The sequence below is a fragment of the Artibeus jamaicensis genome, unplaced genomic scaffold (assembly GCF_021234435.1).
Source record: "Artibeus jamaicensis isolate MK-2021 breed Jamaican fruit bat unplaced genomic scaffold, CSHL_Jam_final contig_548, whole genome shotgun sequence".
Classification (NCBI taxonomy): domain Eukaryota; kingdom Metazoa; phylum Chordata; class Mammalia; order Chiroptera; family Phyllostomidae; genus Artibeus; species Artibeus jamaicensis.
Window position 1 is genome coordinate 5,163,203 of NW_026521883.1, and position 16,033 is coordinate 5,179,235.

At 42.2% G+C, this 16,033-nt stretch overlaps 2 protein-coding genes across 2 annotated transcripts; both read right to left on the minus strand.

The window, feature by feature from the left end:
* Positions 1 to 1,230: 1,230 nt before the first annotated feature.
* Positions 1,231 to 4,861, minus strand: ARF6 (ADP ribosylation factor 6). The gene has a single exon (XM_037155698.2). It carries the CDS (start codon positions 4,491 to 4,493, stop codon positions 3,966 to 3,968), a length of 528 nt encoding a protein of 175 aa, XP_037011593.1. The 5' UTR covers positions 4,494 to 4,861; the 3' UTR covers positions 1,231 to 3,965.
* Positions 4,862 to 13,513: 8,652 nt separating this feature from the next.
* Positions 13,514 to 15,955, minus strand: RPLP1 (ribosomal protein lateral stalk subunit P1). The gene is made up of 4 exons (XM_037155800.2): positions 15,735 to 15,955; positions 14,943 to 15,017; positions 13,841 to 13,958; positions 13,514 to 13,632 (listed from the first exon to the last, which is right to left on the minus strand). The coding sequence occupies exons 1-4, from the start codon at positions 15,804 to 15,806 to the stop codon at positions 13,553 to 13,555; spliced, it is 345 nt and encodes a 114-aa protein (XP_037011695.2). The 5' UTR covers positions 15,807 to 15,955; the 3' UTR covers positions 13,514 to 13,552.
* Between the last annotated feature and the right edge of the window lie 78 nt (positions 15,956 to 16,033).

The following is a 16,033-nucleotide window of genomic DNA, read 5'->3' on the forward strand; positions in this document are numbered from 1 at the left end:
TTACTGTCTCATAATATGAAGTATTCTCTTATTAATTCCTTGGAAGTTCGCCATTACTTTAGCTTATTTAATAACAAATTCCAATCGTCATTCCTCAACCTCTCCACAGACCTGTTCTGCCTCTTTGATCTCTTTGGTCTGTATTCTGTACCCATTCAACTCACTAATCCAGTCTGGCAACTTTGAAGTTTAGCAAATCAGGGAAAAGTTACTTTGTCTCATCTACGACTCCATTTCCCAGTATACCCTTTTGATATATTTCCTAATATTGTAATCTTTCATACTTTGTCTTTACCATTTAAAATAAAGCAAAAAGCTGTTTCTATTTAATGTTATACTCCAAATACATTATTCTCAGTGATTAGTTGGGCTTAAAAGTTATTTTTTATTGCTATGAGTGGTTTAACAATTTTCATCTATTAAAAAAACAAAACAAAATTTGCCTTACCATCACTGATATATACTGGGCAAGGTATTGAGGAATTTAGTAAGCACCACCACCTTTCAGATTATGGCTACTGTATTTCTAAATTTATATTAAAACATAACCTACTGAACAGTAAAATAGTTTCTACTGCTATCACTGATAAATTGATACTTGATAGCCATTAGTAAATCACAATACTAAATATGTTAATAACATTAATGTGGGGGTCTAAATCACACTAGAGATCACAGTAAGACATTCTAAAATCAAAGTACAGTAAGTGCCAATACAAGAGGAAATGCTTACAGCAAAGGAAATGTCTTAAGAACCCTCTTATCAAAGTTATTCTTCATCTACTATTTTCTTTCTAAATGTCTAGTTCTGTCTTTATCAGACAAGCAACAAGTCCAACTTTAAAATCCAAGTCAGTTGTTAAGGATTGAGATGACTTGCCAGGCCAGTTCTTTACAGACAAAAAATTCTGTACTCCTAAATATGCTAAGATTGTGATTTTGAAAAAACTAGAATGAAAACTGCTAGACAACTTTATTTTCTAAAACTTATCTTTCAACTGTTTTTGTCTCCTAAATTATCATAAAATCAGGTAAGTTTGGTGGAACTAAACCAGGGCAAAACTTCCTTATCGAGCTAGCATTACAAGAACAAAATTCTTTGTTTTTAAAAAAGTTAGGTGACTACCACATTAAGTCACTTTATACCTTATGTCCCTGGAGAATAACATGGCCCAACACACCACATGTCCCACTTAATCTAGTTCAAAGGAGCAACATAACGTGAGAAACTGCACTGTGTAATTCCTTTATTTTCTGCATATTAGTGCTTTACCAACACTACAACCATTAAGAACACAATTCCAGGTACTGTACTTTTTAGTTTGGGGCAGTCTACAGACCCATTTACTTATATTAGACAAGATTAACCTCATTCAAAATGTACTGCAGTTTATAAATTCACATGAATACAGAAATTGATGCAATTAAACAAAAACTTCAGGATCTCAGTTTTTAAATTCTTAGATTATAATTTTCTCTGCAGGCTATATAATTTCCTGCCCCAAGATCAGCAACAGTTATGGTTCAATTTAACTACATCAATTATCAGCCTTTTATATCCTTAAAAAAATGTAAGTGAAAATTACAATTTCTTACCAAAAGGTATAGGATTTTCCAAATTTCAAATATTTGTTTCCCCCTCCACCCCCTTGTTATTAAACATTTCAAATAAACTAAAAATAACCACATCTCACCTGCAACATTCAACAGCAATCACTTGATGTATAAAATTTTAACTATGCCCCATTAAGACACAAAAAAATGGCTGCCTATCACTCTAACTCTCATAAGTTAGAAATACTACATTTAGAATTAACACGAGGGTTTCAAGTTTCCTCCAGTTTAGGCATTTATACCTTTGTGCTTGTCTTGTTTCAGGATGTTATTATAGCATTGATATTTGTATTACCGATGTATGTACCTTAATGTAATAATTTGAAACACTAAGAATTATATTTATGGTAGAGCCTTGGGAATCTTAAAAGCAACTAAAGTGTTCTTAGATGTGTCTGCCAGCTTCATTTCTAGAGATATTTCTACTAGAGTGAAACTAAGAATTTTATACTTTTGTTGCATTTTTAATTCAAAAATCTCTCTGTACCATCAGGAGTCTGCAGCATAGCACCTTTGCTCATCTGCTTTAAGTAAAATGTTTTGTTGAGAGTTTTACTTTGAATAGTTAATTTCTTATAGCCTTTGCTTTTCATACATCTTTGGTAAAAGCTCCATCATACAATATGGCCAAAGCACGAAGGACCAATACTGTCCAACTATATACCATGATATCCCGCTCAATTTGTTCTCAAACACCCTCATAAAACCCACATTTTTTCCTGCATACTGCCTTTGCAGTCTACATTTCTGAAATTCCCTAACTTTAATTCCTTGAGGATCTCTAAACTTAATCCTTAAGGCTATTTAAGAACCACATGCTGCTTCACAATCCTTTATCAGGCATTAATATTTGGTTCAAAGTATTATCATAGTGGTCTCAGAAATCTAGTTACTGGTGCTAACCAGCTGAACAAGTAACCTTGTTAGGATCTAGATATGACCAAGCGAGCACACTGCTTACCCTTGAAGAAAAGTTAAGTTTACATTCATTGTCATCTGTAGGTTCTTTCTCTTCACCCTACTTCCCCTGTAATTTTCATTCCTCATGTCTACACGTCATTCATTCATCACATTTCCTTCCTTAAAGGAGATGGTATATTACTGAACCAACAGGATATCTGACTATTTGGATGAGTTAATCCTACAAACAGTACTAAGTATCTTTTTTTTATAAAACATCTTTTCCAGTGTTCTTATTAATGGAGGTGTGGATCACTCATCTATAAAAAAGACTTTTATCTTCAATCAGTTGCTGTAATGTAAAAACAGGAATGTATATTTTTCCAACTAGGTAAAAGGTGCATACAATTTGAATTGTTAAATGCTTTATTAATGAACAAAGTAAACATCCTAGTAATTTTAAAACTATTGATCTTAGACATTTGAAACATGGTAAAGTATATACTCCAGTTTTGCCCAAAAATCACTTAAAATATCTACAAATATTTTAACTGTGTGCAGATATACCATTATTGCTCTATTTTTTGGAAAGAGTCTTTTTAAAGTTAAAAAAGGCAAAACACGGCAAAGTTGTCAACTTTGCAGTGAAAAAATAGGTTCTTGGCTGGTCACACTTTCATATTTTTACATGGTGTAAGTTAGCTATGTAATGGGGAACTTGAGATTTAACCCTACTCATGCATGATGTGTGTTTCAGGACTTAATAGCTGGCATTTCAAAGAACCTTTTATATTGCCTTTTTAACATATTGATGTGCAATCGGAACATATTACAATGGTATTACTCATTATTTGCCACTGTGGGCTAAGTTTACTATATTGGTCTTAGATATTAAAGGTCACATTTGAAATATACTAAGTGAAAGAACTCATAAGGGAGGGGAAAAGGCCTTAAATATAAAAGACAAACGGCAGTTTGATTAAGCAATAATTTTCAGTTTACTAGATGAAACAGACTTGCAACACAGTCTGCATGAATGCAAAATAAGCCATCTACAGCAAGTGATAACAAAAATGGGCAAAAAGGGGAAAAAAAGCATACATTGGGGGGGAAAAAGATTCTCCTGAAATAAAAAAATCATACCATTATTATAAAGGACTTTACCAAGAACTGCTATATTTTCCCCATCCCATTTGCTGGAAGTTAACAAAAGTATCTAACACTTTGTGTTCATGTCAAATGTCAGATCAGATCATCCTAACGCAAAGCAAAAAGAAAGAAGAAAAAGAAACGAACAAAAAGGAAACCCCCTAACCCTCCCAAATTGTAGAACAGTAACTCCAGAGTTCAAATTCAAAAGAGAGTGGCCATTGAAAGAGGTGATGGTGGCGATAATCCTATGAATGGGTTTTTGATTTCTCTCCTTCCGGGGGATGGGTGGAGAACGCTCATTAGGATTTGTAGTTAGAGGTTAACCATGTGAGCCCCTCATAGAGTCCGTCCCCCGAGGTGGCACAGGAGGGCTGCACATACCAGTTCCTGTCCCGAATCCGGGTCAGGCCCAGTTTCTCCTGGATCTCGTGGGGTTTCATGGCATCAGGCAGGTCCTGCTTGTTGGCGAAGATGAGGATTATGGCGTCCCTCATCTCCCGGTCATTGATAATGCGGTGCAGCTCCTGGCGGGCCTCGTCGATGCGGTCGCGGTCGGCGCAGTCCACAACGAAGATCAGACCCTGGGTCCCGGTGTAGTAATGCCGCCAGAGCGGCCGGATCTTGTCCTGGCCGCCCACATCCCACACGTTGAACTTGACATTTTTGTAAGTCACCGTCTCCACGTTGAAGCCCACGGTGGGGATGGTGGTCACCGACTGGCCCAGCTTCAACTTGTACAGGATGGTTGTCTTGCCGGCCGCGTCCAGGCCCAGCATGAGGATCCGCATTTCCTTGTTCCCGAAGATCTTGGACAGCACCTTCCCCATCGCGTCGGAGGAGCCGGGGCCGGGGGCATTCAGGTGTCCCGCGTCCCCTCAGCCGACAACGCCGCCGACGCCGCGAAACCGAAACGAAGCCTCCCAGCCGCGAGGGCGCCCGTGCGGCCTGCGTGGGAGTTGCCTCCTCGGGGCAGAGGCCGGGGCCCGCCGCTCACTCGGGCATCACCGACCGCACAACTTGCTTCCTCCAGTCGCCGCCGCCGCCGGGGCCCTGAGTCTGCGCCCGGAGCCGCCGCCCTGCTGAGGCGCGGCCCGGCCCGGAACTGCCCTTCCCCCAGCAGGCGCCGCGCGAGCGCGGCTGCGGTTCCCGCTCCTCAGCCCTCTCCTCTTAACGTCGCGGGAGACTGCGACCCTCCGGTCCGCGACTACCGGGCTCACCACCGACCCAAACTACCCGAGGCAGCGAGGCTCCGGCGGCTCGTCAGGTCATTGATCCTCGCGGGAACTCGGTGCGCTGCCTGCAGAGACACAGAGAAGGAAAAGAGAGTTACCGTTGGAGCGCAGGAGGAAAGCGGCGGACGAGGTGGCCCGCCTTCCCAGCTCGGCCCGGGGGGTTACCTCCAGCCGCCACCCCGAGCGCGGGCTCCCGGCTGCCACCTCCTCCTCCCAGCTCTGCCGCCGCTGCCGCCGGAAAAGGCGCCGAGGAAACCGCCTCACTTCCCCTCCCTACCACGCACGCGCAGCACGGTCGGACCGTTCAGACCGGAGCGACCTCCGTCTGGAGAGAGGTCCGCGCGCCCAGCGTCACCAGCGCCACGCGTAGAGGGGCGGGGCTACGGCAGCTCGGAGTGCTTGCAGGTGCGGCCCTCCGCAGATCCACGTCCTCAGATTCCGAGCCGTGTGCACCCTTCTTACTCTAGCGTCTTCTCTTCACTCAGCTCTCTCTTCCCCAATACCCTACTCGAACTATAGGAGCAAAGAGATTGGGGAGCTGCCCAGGGTGGGGCCCGCGAGTAGCCCGCTCCCATGACCAACGCCTCCCCCATACTGTTTCCAGGTCTTTTCTCAGACCTCGTTGCCCGCCAGATCGGCTCAAGAGTACCCTCCATACCGCCCCAGCCTTCGTGCTCTCTCGGGCTGTCACGGAAGCCCTATCTGCTGTTTTTACCTTTCCCCCAACCCGTCCTTGGCTTCCTTTATTCCTCGTGCCTTCTGCGTTTCCTGTAAGACACGTGGGAGACAACTGTGTCGGGTGGAATCTGCCAGTCAGTGAGTGCGGTGGTTTTACCAGCTTGGGTTTTCTCTGAGGCCCTTCCAAGTGTTTGAGCCCTATCTTCACGTCAGAACCAGTCCGCATTTCTTAAAAATTACAGTATTATCAAGAGTTCCTGTCCTTGCCGCACTTTCAACTTTTTAGAATGTGGTAACTTTTCATATTTAAATATGTCCTTTTAGTGTATTAGTAGTAGCTTCTCACCCACCACCCATTAAGAGGCCTAGATGATATAATTTTAGCATATCACTTAGAATCAAAAGGATTTAGGAAACTACTTCTGTGGCCTAAATCTAGGTATTTAACCTTTCTAAGTTTGTTATCGCGTGTGTAAACAGTAATACAGGTCTTGCTCTCTGCGCCCTATTTGAGGTTTAAATAATATCAGGATTCCCAATATTAGGGAAGACTTTAGGGAACCATTTTGTATCAAATGACTAGTGATAAAGTTAAAACGAGGTGAAAGCTTTAAATAAATGAACCAGAGGGAGGAGAAACAATTTTTTTTTAAGGAACATGGTATAACAGCATGTGGTAACAGACTTTTTATTTCATAATTTAAAAAATGTGATAATAGTAGGTAGGTTAAATGATAACCTTAAAACTTCATGCCTGAAAAAACCTTAAGTTATCAATATTCGGACAATGATCTAATTTACTTTCCGTCTGCCTTAATACGCACTTAGTTCCCTAAGAGCCCCACGGGTTAGGTAGCATTAAAATGGTTCCTTTACAGTTGAGGAAACTGGGCTTTCCAAGAGATTCCAAAACCTCCCAGCAACTTAGGAGGAGCCAGGATTCAAACCCAGAGAACCTGTTTCAAAGCCTTGTGCTATATAGCCCAAGCCACAAAACCATACTTCCTTAGGGAAAAGGCCCCTGGCAGAGAGACTCACTTTTCTGCCATCTCTATGTAGACGACCCTCCTGGATGGTCTCCCTGGTGAATTTGCTCTCAGCTGAGGCAAAACAGGAAGAAGAAAGACTGCCTTTCTCCAGTGTCCCAGCATCCAGAAGGGTCAAATGGAGACTGCTCTAAGAAGCTGGCCACGTTTGGGGAAGGACAGATTACCTATGTTTCTGTCGCCCCCTGCTGTCCAAAGGAGAAATTAACATGCCCACAGCTCTTGGGGAGCATCCCAAGCCCACTGCAGGCTGGAAAAGGGTGTTAGGAGCAGTGCTTCCTAAGGCATCAATGAAGTAGGATCAGGTTGTCGTTGTTTTGTTTTTACCTTGCTGGTAACTTTTTGTAAAATGCAATAAAAATGAAATCGTTAAAAAAAAAAGAAAATTGCTTGAATGTTACAATGTCAAATTGCTATAAAATTTTCTAAATGCTTACTCTCAAATTCTCAAGTACTTCCTGTTCTTGTCTTCATATGGACAAGTAACAATAGTTTCTGAGCCAGCAGGGGTCCAGGTGAGACAGGATAGTAAGAAGTAGGAAAATTCTTGGGCACGTGGAATGGGGGAACCAAGACAAGAAAATTAAACAAGGCCAAACACTTTCACCAACTTACAACCAGCTAGTGAGTTGCAAGACCTTAGCAATTTCCTCCTCCCAAATTCCCAGGTTTCCCCTATATAAATTTGCTTCTGAAAGCTCAAGGGAAGATGGCTGTTAAGGTTTTTTACCTGCCACCTTTTCAGAGTGCTGGCCTCTGATATCAATAAAAGCGCAATTAGGCCCTGGCTGGTGTGGCTCAGTGAATTGAATGCCAGCTTGTAAACCAAAAGTTTGCAGGTTTGATTCCCAGTTGGGGCACATGCCTGGGTTGCAGGCCAGGTCCCCAGTTAAGGGCATGTTAGAGGCAACCAATGATGCACCTCTCTTCGCTTACGGTGACAGGCAGCACAAGCCCCAGATTTGGTTGCCCTCTGGTTTCACATGGACTGCACTTGGAATAAAACTGGTCAAATGGCCACTGCTGGCACAAGGTCCAATTCCCCGGGGGACTGCCTCAGCAGTGGGCCAGGGCTCCTGTACCCTTCTGAGGCTTGGGTCCTGCTGCTGTCTTGGGGTACGGATCTGGACCTGCAGCTGAAGCAGATGGGGTAACTTAGGCCTGAGAGAGTCCCAGGGACAGTGCCCAGAAACCAAGCCCTGGGCTCTACCCTTCTTGTCTATAAGAAACCATCTGGAAAACTGAGGCTGCCCAAGCCAAGGAGGCCTCTAAAAATACAACTCCTTTCCCTACGAAGCTGGAAGGTGGGAGGTTATAACCTGAAGCGAGGGCAACAATGGTAGTTGCCCTGGGTTTGATTCCAAAATTGTACAGTCACTTCACCTTGCCACTCTTAAGCTTCCTTTTCCACAAGTGTAAAAAAGGAGAGAGTTGGGTGCATGCTGAGTTCCTTGTAAATCTAACATGCTCTGCTTGTCCTGGAAGATCTATTGCCTGCCCTCAGGGAAGGGCAGCAAGGCTAATGCATCTCCAATAGGAAAAACCAGACTGAATTCAATGGAAATGGGTGTTAACTGTGCATTGCAGGATGCTCCCAGGGCTTATTCAGGAATGAGCAGGATTCAGCGCTGGAGAGACCAGAAAAGGGAGAAGAAGCAATTACATTATCCATTTGAGTCAGTTGAGTTCTTAAGATCAGCCATCAAGCCTGGGCAGTTTTTCAGCAGCTGGGGCAGAGAAGTGAGTGCCATAAGTCACAGAACACTTGTTATAAAGGAGGCATGGCTATGAATTCCCCAGAGGATACAAACTTTCTCCTGCCCCTAAATTTAAAAGAATTTTTCACATGTGACCTTATTTAGGGGACAGTAAGAACACAGCAGCCTCCACAAGTTTTATGGCAAAAGCAGAAGTGGTTTTCATGTGACTGTTTTCTTCCAGGAACCTTGGAGGAAGGCCAACGACACAACAAATAGCATTACAGCTCAGTAACTGGCTTCTTAGTTTTTAGACAACAAATGAACTTGAGCATATTAAAAGGAAAAGTCAAACTTGCTAAGTAAATTACACAGGAGGCAAGGCCGTATTAAAGTGCACTTGGCTTTCCTCTTAGCTGGGTTACTGATAGACATACAAATTTGCCTTTTCTTTCCAAGATACGGGCTGACTCTCTCACCCCTGAGCCAACAGCAAACATCATTGTCTGCCTGACTCCCACATGCTGGCCTAGGGGCACACTGGTATGACAAGGCAAATTTAGCCATTCCTATGATTAGCCACTGTTGGGCAGCATTGAGCCAACAACTGGAAAGCAAACTTGCAAAAATTCCCTTCATAAGCAAAGCCATCCAGCTTGTATGCAATTCTACCAATCTACTAATTCTATTAATCTTGAAAATTCAACGTTCAGCTCTTTTCATAAATATTTAAAGGGCATAAAAATTAAAAAGTGGTTTTAATAGTAGGAATTATTTCTCAGATTCTCTTAATATGTTAAGTGTCAATCCATTCTGTGAGAGAGAGCAAAGAAATGATAACATTTTTTAAAACACAAACTGCTGTTTTACATATACCATTTCATTCAATCTTATAAGAACTCCATAAGGTATTGTCATTATCCCTACCATGCATATAAAGAAACAAGTAACTCGCTTACTCAAGTGCCTTACCTAAGGTCACACAGCTGTATAGTGGCAATTTGAAATTTGAATCAACACAGGTAGTCTGACACAGAGCACTTAACCCTGTATGCCAAAGGACCTGTGGGATCTCACAGCTGGAAGAGTCTATCTAGAGTTCACACTCCTTCCTAAGCAGATACTGTCTTCCCCATTCCAGCCTCAGCCTAATGCCAAAGATTTTCCTTATTTTGAGCTAAAACTGTCTCAAAATTGGCCAGAGTTGTTCTCTCCAGAGCTTTTTGGAATTAGTTTCTTTTCCATATTAAAGCCTCTCCAATTTTTTGAAAAATTAAAAATAGTGCTAATTATTGCTCCCCATCCCTCAAACAGACCCGTGGCAGGAATTGGGTCATTATTCTCAATTTACAAATATGTCCCATCCCATTTCTGCTGGTTAGTGAAAGTGCTAGAATCTCCCAACATAGAAGTTTCACAACAGATCAGTTGCCTTAATCCACCAACCAGCACCTGAAACCATGATGCCATTACTAAATCATACTTAAAAGCTATTTAAAAATAATGCATGGTCATGATTTTAAAAATTCAAGTGGTATGGAAAAGGATAAGTTGAAATGAAAAAAACCTCTCCCATCCTTTCTAATGCCTCTCCCCAGAGGTAGTCACTGTTGCTACTTTTTAATCCAGTTTTTCTTTACATATATAAATATATGCATTTGAATGCTTTAGGATATCATGTATACAGGGTCTGAAACTTGCTTTTTTCTCTTAACAAGTTATCCTGGATATCTTCTAGTAGCAGCATTCTTGTTAATGGCTACATGGAAGCCTCCTCTTGTGTACTGTTTTTCCTCTTACAAATAATGCTTAAAAAATGCTTCAGTGAAATTATACATATATTTTTGGATGGATTTCTGTACATAAAATTCCTGGGTGGAAAGCAAGGGAACAGTGCATTCTGAGATATAGAGCCCTTTTACACTCCATTAAAAGTTGTATTAATTTGCACTCACAGTAACAGTCCATTTGCTAAGTGTTGTCAGCATGGTTTATCATCCTCCAACTTCAATATTTGAAGACATTTATTAATTCAGTCATTTGGTGTTTAGTATGCATCTTCTACTTGTCAGGCACATAATTATTTTGAGTTCTTTCATTTTAATTAGTGTTTATCTTTTCCAAAAGGTGGTTTTAAAATTGCACGTGGGCGCATTCTGCCTCTTGGAAGCAGCCCTGTGCCTTTGCTTTCCTCCTCTTCTTACCTGCAGCCACGTTACCTTTGCCTTTGTCTCTCCTAAACTCCAAGGGCCCTTCTTCTGCCTTTGTGTTTCCTGAGCCCATGCAGCTCAGCTGGCTCAATTCTACTACCTCTGTAATTTTCTTTCTTTTAAAAAATTATTTATTTACTTATTTATTTTTAGCGAGAGGAAGGGAGAGGGAGAGATGCATCAATGTGTGGTTGCTTCTCACCTGCCCCATTACTGGGGACCAGGCCCACAACACAGGCATGTGCCCTGACTGGGAATGAATTGGTGACCCTTTGGTTTGCAGGCTGGCACTCAGTCCACTGAGCCACACCAGCCACGACTACCCCTGTAATTTTCTAAATAAACTTTATCTTATTATTTGAAAAAAATAGTAGAATTTTGCATGTGGTTCTCTCCTTATCATTTTTAACTGAGAAGCAAAAAAAAAAAAAAAAAAAGTTAACAGAAACTTCAGATTTTTTTAAAAAAACTTTTCTCATTGTGCAACACAGTGACAATTAGGATTTTTAAAAAGTTGTGCTCAGCTCTGATTGATGTGGGCATCGTCTCACATAGCAAAAGGTCACACTGGTTGACTCCTGGTCAGGGCACGTAACTGGGTCAGGGCATCCGTGAGAAGCAACCAATCAGTGTTAGAGTCTCTCACATTGGTATTTCTCTCCTCTTTCTCCCTGTCTTCCCCTCTCTAAAAATAAATACAATCTTTAAAAAAAATTTTTTTAGATGATTTGTCAGTGGGCACAGTCTTTTCCTAAAATTCTCCAACATAGAAGGGATTAGAGAGCCTTTACACCCAATTCTGGCTTCTGGTTGATGCAGAACCATTAAAAGGGTGAGTTAGACAGCCAGCCATGGAACTAAGTATGCTTTCAGTGGCCACAGAGTAACTTTAAGAACAATGAAACTGTTTAAACAGCATAGCAAGTGTGCTTGGTAAACAATCGAAGTGTGAAACCAAAGCTGCTGCCTGATCGTGAAGGTTGGCAGGAATAGTTTTGAGGAATCCAAGATTTAGGCCAAACCAGGGGTGGTAGCTGTGTTCCTGGGACCTTAGGGAGAAGGGAAATAACATCACATGCCAACAAGCATTAATGAGCATGCCCACTCTGTTCACGCCCCAATATGCAGTACATCTTATTTACAGTTTGCGAAGAGCAAACCAAGCATCAGAAACTTAAAGATGGATGTAACTAGTTTTATTTCATATAAAAATGAACACAAGGCCAGCACATATATATGTGAAGGCCTTCTAATTTTATTATTAGATTGTTCTTTTAAAATGTTTTTTTTTAAGCTGTTTTTACTATATTAAAACATTTGTTTTAAAAAGCCAGCAGTCCATTAGGCCATGTTAACACTTATGTTGCTATAGTGTATATTTGTAATTGTATTAGTTTGGATAACTATTTGCTATTTATATCCCAATTTGCCACTTAATTTTCAGTTGTTCTGCATACTGTGCTTTCCTTTATCTTTTCTCTTTAACCCAAGTATTTCAACTCAGTGAAGTGTCAGTATTCCCTCCTACTGACGTTTGGAATTGTGCAAGGAATTCCTGTTATCCCAGGTCTCTCCAGAACTATGAGGTAGGTACAATCACTTTAATGAAAAAAAAACTGGTGCAGCCAGGGGAGAAAGCAGAAACATGGGGAGATGCTGTCAACAAGCTTTGGAGGTAGAACCTGCATTTTTATAAAAAATTTTCTTAAAAACTTATTAATTTTAGAGAGGGAAATGACTGGTTGCCTCCCAAATCCATCCTGACCAGGGTTTGGAGCCACAACCTAGATTATGTGCCCTGACCTGGAGTTGAACCCCCAAATTTTGGTACATGTGACAATGCTCCAAGTCACACCGGCCAGGGCCCTTCCACCCACTAATTTGTAATCTCAGGCATGTTAACTTGAGCTTCCCACTTAGCCTTCTGTGACATGGGGTCTCACCCAGAGACTGCTGTGCTGTGCCTAAGAATAAAGATCAGCAGTGCTGGCCCTTCTTACCTGATGAAGAAGGTACTTAACATGAAGCTATGAACAATCATTTTTGATACACATTCCTCATTGTTTCAGTGGCCCTTTTCTAATGTGGATACCAAAATTTAATAGTAACTATCCAATTATCGTCAGTGTACCTTCCCCCTTAAGGTCCTGAATTATTTACCAAAACTTTTATGGTGTACACACACTTAATGCCATCTCATTTTGGAGTTTTGTGCTGGTAAGGGGTCACTTACTAGAACTTGTTTTTTAATATAACCTTATGAGCAAGAATTCCTACCTGTAGTTTTTCACAGCTGATAATTTACAAGCATTTATTTTCTTATGAGCCTGAGATTTTTTACTATTTTTAAGTGCTTGGAACATTCCCAGAGATTTATCTTCATGTCCATGTGTGCAGATTATAGGGTATTCAATTTTTCAAGATGCAATAGCCATTTGCCCAAATGGTTGTAGTAATTTAGACAACCAGCCCAATCCACAAACTGGATTGAGTGGGACTGTTGTCCTGCTTTTCTTCAACTTCTGAATCTCATGCCTCACTGAATGGAGACAGGTTAGGAGCAGAAATGTTCCAAGTACCTGGCACATCATAGGTGCTCTCAGTATCAAAGTCCTGTTGTGCCTTGGCATTTTGAAAAGTGAACCTATTCCACTTCACACCACTCCCCCCACTCTGCCAGGATTGTGCTTGGGCATTAGCAAAGGAGCTTTCTAAATCTGAGGACTGGACCCCACCATAGACTCATTCATGCCTAGAAGACAAACCCTGTAATCATGGAATTAACACAGGTAATCTGGACAAGGTACCTACCCCAATCCTTTCTCCTACCTCCCCACATGCAGTTCTCAATGCAGGAATATCACATGTATTCTTAGTACAGTGTCCAGCTTGTGTCAGAGCAAGAAAGGTTGAAAGCCAGCATTAAAGAAGTGAGATCACCTTTATATAGCAAATCCCCAAGCAATCAGCAAGACGAGCAGCAGTAAAGTTCAGATTTTTATTGACTGTGTTACAAAAGAGGTTTAGTCAAATAGTCCAAAGCCCATGTCATCATCAGACTCCTCAGATTCTTCTTTCTTTGCTTCCACTTTCTTTTCCTCAGCTTAAAAAAAAAAAAAAAAAGTCAATCACATACCTTTATTTTAAACCCTAAAGACATCTAGCCCCTTCCACTTACATGGTCAAAATACCCAACTTCCCTCAAACCATGCTTTCTGTTTTAGCATTTCTATACACCATCACAATTCAAGGGCAAGTTTGCCTGTAGTAATTTTAGATTTCACTCCTCCCTCTAATACAAAGTTTCCTACCTGGGGCAGTAGCAGTTGAGGGAGCAGGACCTCCTGCTGGTGCAGCACTAGCTGCTGGGGCAGGTCCGCCAGCCCCTACATTACAGATGAGGCTCCCAATGTTGACATTGGCCAGAGCCTGCAATACAAGTGTATGCACAGGTAAATATTCGGTTCTGCCTTTCTGTTATAGTACTTACCAGAAAAAAAGAATGTACCGCCTTTCAAACTTACAATGAGTAATATCTTTCTTCTCCTTTGCTGGAATCTGCCAGTGACAATTTGTTACTCAGATTCTCTAAAACTTAAATCAGGGCAATCCACACAGCTATATTAAAAATAAGCACTCATAAAAAACTCCCCAAGCTTTAAATCTCTTGTTTGCATTCTATATTTAAGTGTAAGGTACAACTGGCCAAATTCCTTTTATAGATGGGAAAACTGGCCCCCCAAATGCTGGTTTAACCTACCAAAAAACTCAAGCTTTCTTAATCCAGGATTCCTTCCAGTTCCACATTTCTTTTTACCACTGAATTCATTTTCACTAATCCCAGGACTTTTTCCAAAAGGAATTTACTAAAGATGATGTAGGCACAATGTTTTTAATCTTTCAAAGCTCTTTGCAGTGCACAAGGTGTACAGTTAGCATCTATGAGCTTCATTTGCCAGACATTCATTAGCCTGCACAACAGAAGGTAGCTAGAACCAAGTTCTTTGGGTAGGAATCCTGTCTTGTATACCCCCAAACTAAGTGGCCCATCAATGGCTACCACACCCAACTTCCATTAAAGCATGCCATCATACTAGAAGGATTTGCTTGGAATAGGAAATAAGCATGGGACTTATCTCCTAGGAAACCCCTTTAAAGAAGGAATGACCTGGTTAATTCTTTTATAATGGTTTCAGAACAAAAGAGAAACCAGTCTGACATCAAGAAAGGAAAGACACAAGGACAACTGAAACCTTAATTAGAAATGTGAGGAAATATCACTTAAGAGTTGGCCCAGTGGTATATCGGGCCTTATGTTACTTTTTAATGTTGTTTAGTATTAATACCTTACTTAATAATCAGTAAGTCTTCCCAAATTTACCTCTCCAAATTACTTTGCCACCATCACCTTACCTTTGCAAACAAGCCTGGCCAGAAAGGTTCAACATTTACACCAGCTGCTTTAATAAGGGCATTGATCTTATCCTCCTGAAACAGATAAAATGACAATCCATCAGCAACCAAACCACAGCTATCTTAAAATGTCTACAAAATACCGCAAACTGAAAATAAATCGTTCAAAACGTGTGTAATGAACCATGTTTATCCATTTTCAATATTTTATGTTTACTTAAGACGACATTTTCTTACAACTCTTTTCAGCTTTCTCGAGTAACAGAAATGCCATCTGCTCCTGTGTGCAAGCACCTTGCAAAGTGGCAAGTTCATCGCTGCCATTTCACGGGCTGCGGCTTGCCCATGTAATGCTATTTTAAGTTATTACTAAAGACTGGGAGGTGGGGCAGAGATCATTTGCTCTCCTCCTCACTACGCAACCTGGCTCCACAGGGCCTGCTAAAAGAACCAGAAAAATTCAAGAAAATCAAACCCAAAAGATAGTTTCCTGGAATATAACCAGGTGTGGATTAGGATACCCACGCGCTGCAAAAGTCTCTCCAAATAAGCTCTCAAAGCCAGAGCGCGCAGCCGCAAACGAAAACCAGTCCTTCAGCAGCTAGCACGTGGCCTAGGCCCCTGATCAACTCTCACCTGAGTCCACCAGACCGGCTCCAGGCCTAAAGCCGCCGCTGGGGTGTGGAGTGCCCCACCTACAGCCAAAAGGACCTGACCCGGATGCCTGGGGGGAGGGCGGATAAATCTGCCGCCCATGGGCCATCCCCGCCGCGGTCTCGGGCCCCCACTCACCGTCACCGTCACCTCATCGTCGTGCAGGATAAGGGCCGAGTAGATGCAGGCGAGCTCCGATACGGAGGCCATGGTGTAGGCGAAGGCTGGGCGAGCGCTGCCGGCAGTGGTGCTAGTCGCCGGATGAAGTGAGGGTCTCACCCCAACGCGGCCTTAGCTTCCTAGGAAGGACAGAGCACCTTAGTGGCAGCTGGGGAAAAGAGAAGTTGCGCCTGCGCGCAGGATTTTATAAGGACCATGCGGGCCAATCCGCGCCGGCGCCTGGCGGAAAAGGCGGGGCGAGAGCCGTTTGCTACACT

Coding starts and splice junctions, on each gene's coding strand:
- ARF6 (XM_037155698.2), bottom strand. CDS start 4,493: ATGGGGAAGGTGCTGTCCAAGATCTTCGGGAACAAGGAAATGCGGATC.
- RPLP1 (XM_037155800.2), bottom strand. CDS start 15,806: ATGGCCTCCGTATCGGAGCTCGCCTGCATCTACTCGGCCCTTATCCTG. Junction 15,018..15,734: donor ACGATGAGGTGACGGTGACG/GTGAGTGGGGGC, acceptor TATCTGTTTCAG/GAGGATAAGATCAATGCCCT. Junction 13,959..14,942: donor GGCCAGGCTTGTTTGCAAAG/GTAAGGTGATGG, acceptor CTTGTATTGCAG/GCTCTGGCCAATGTCAACAT.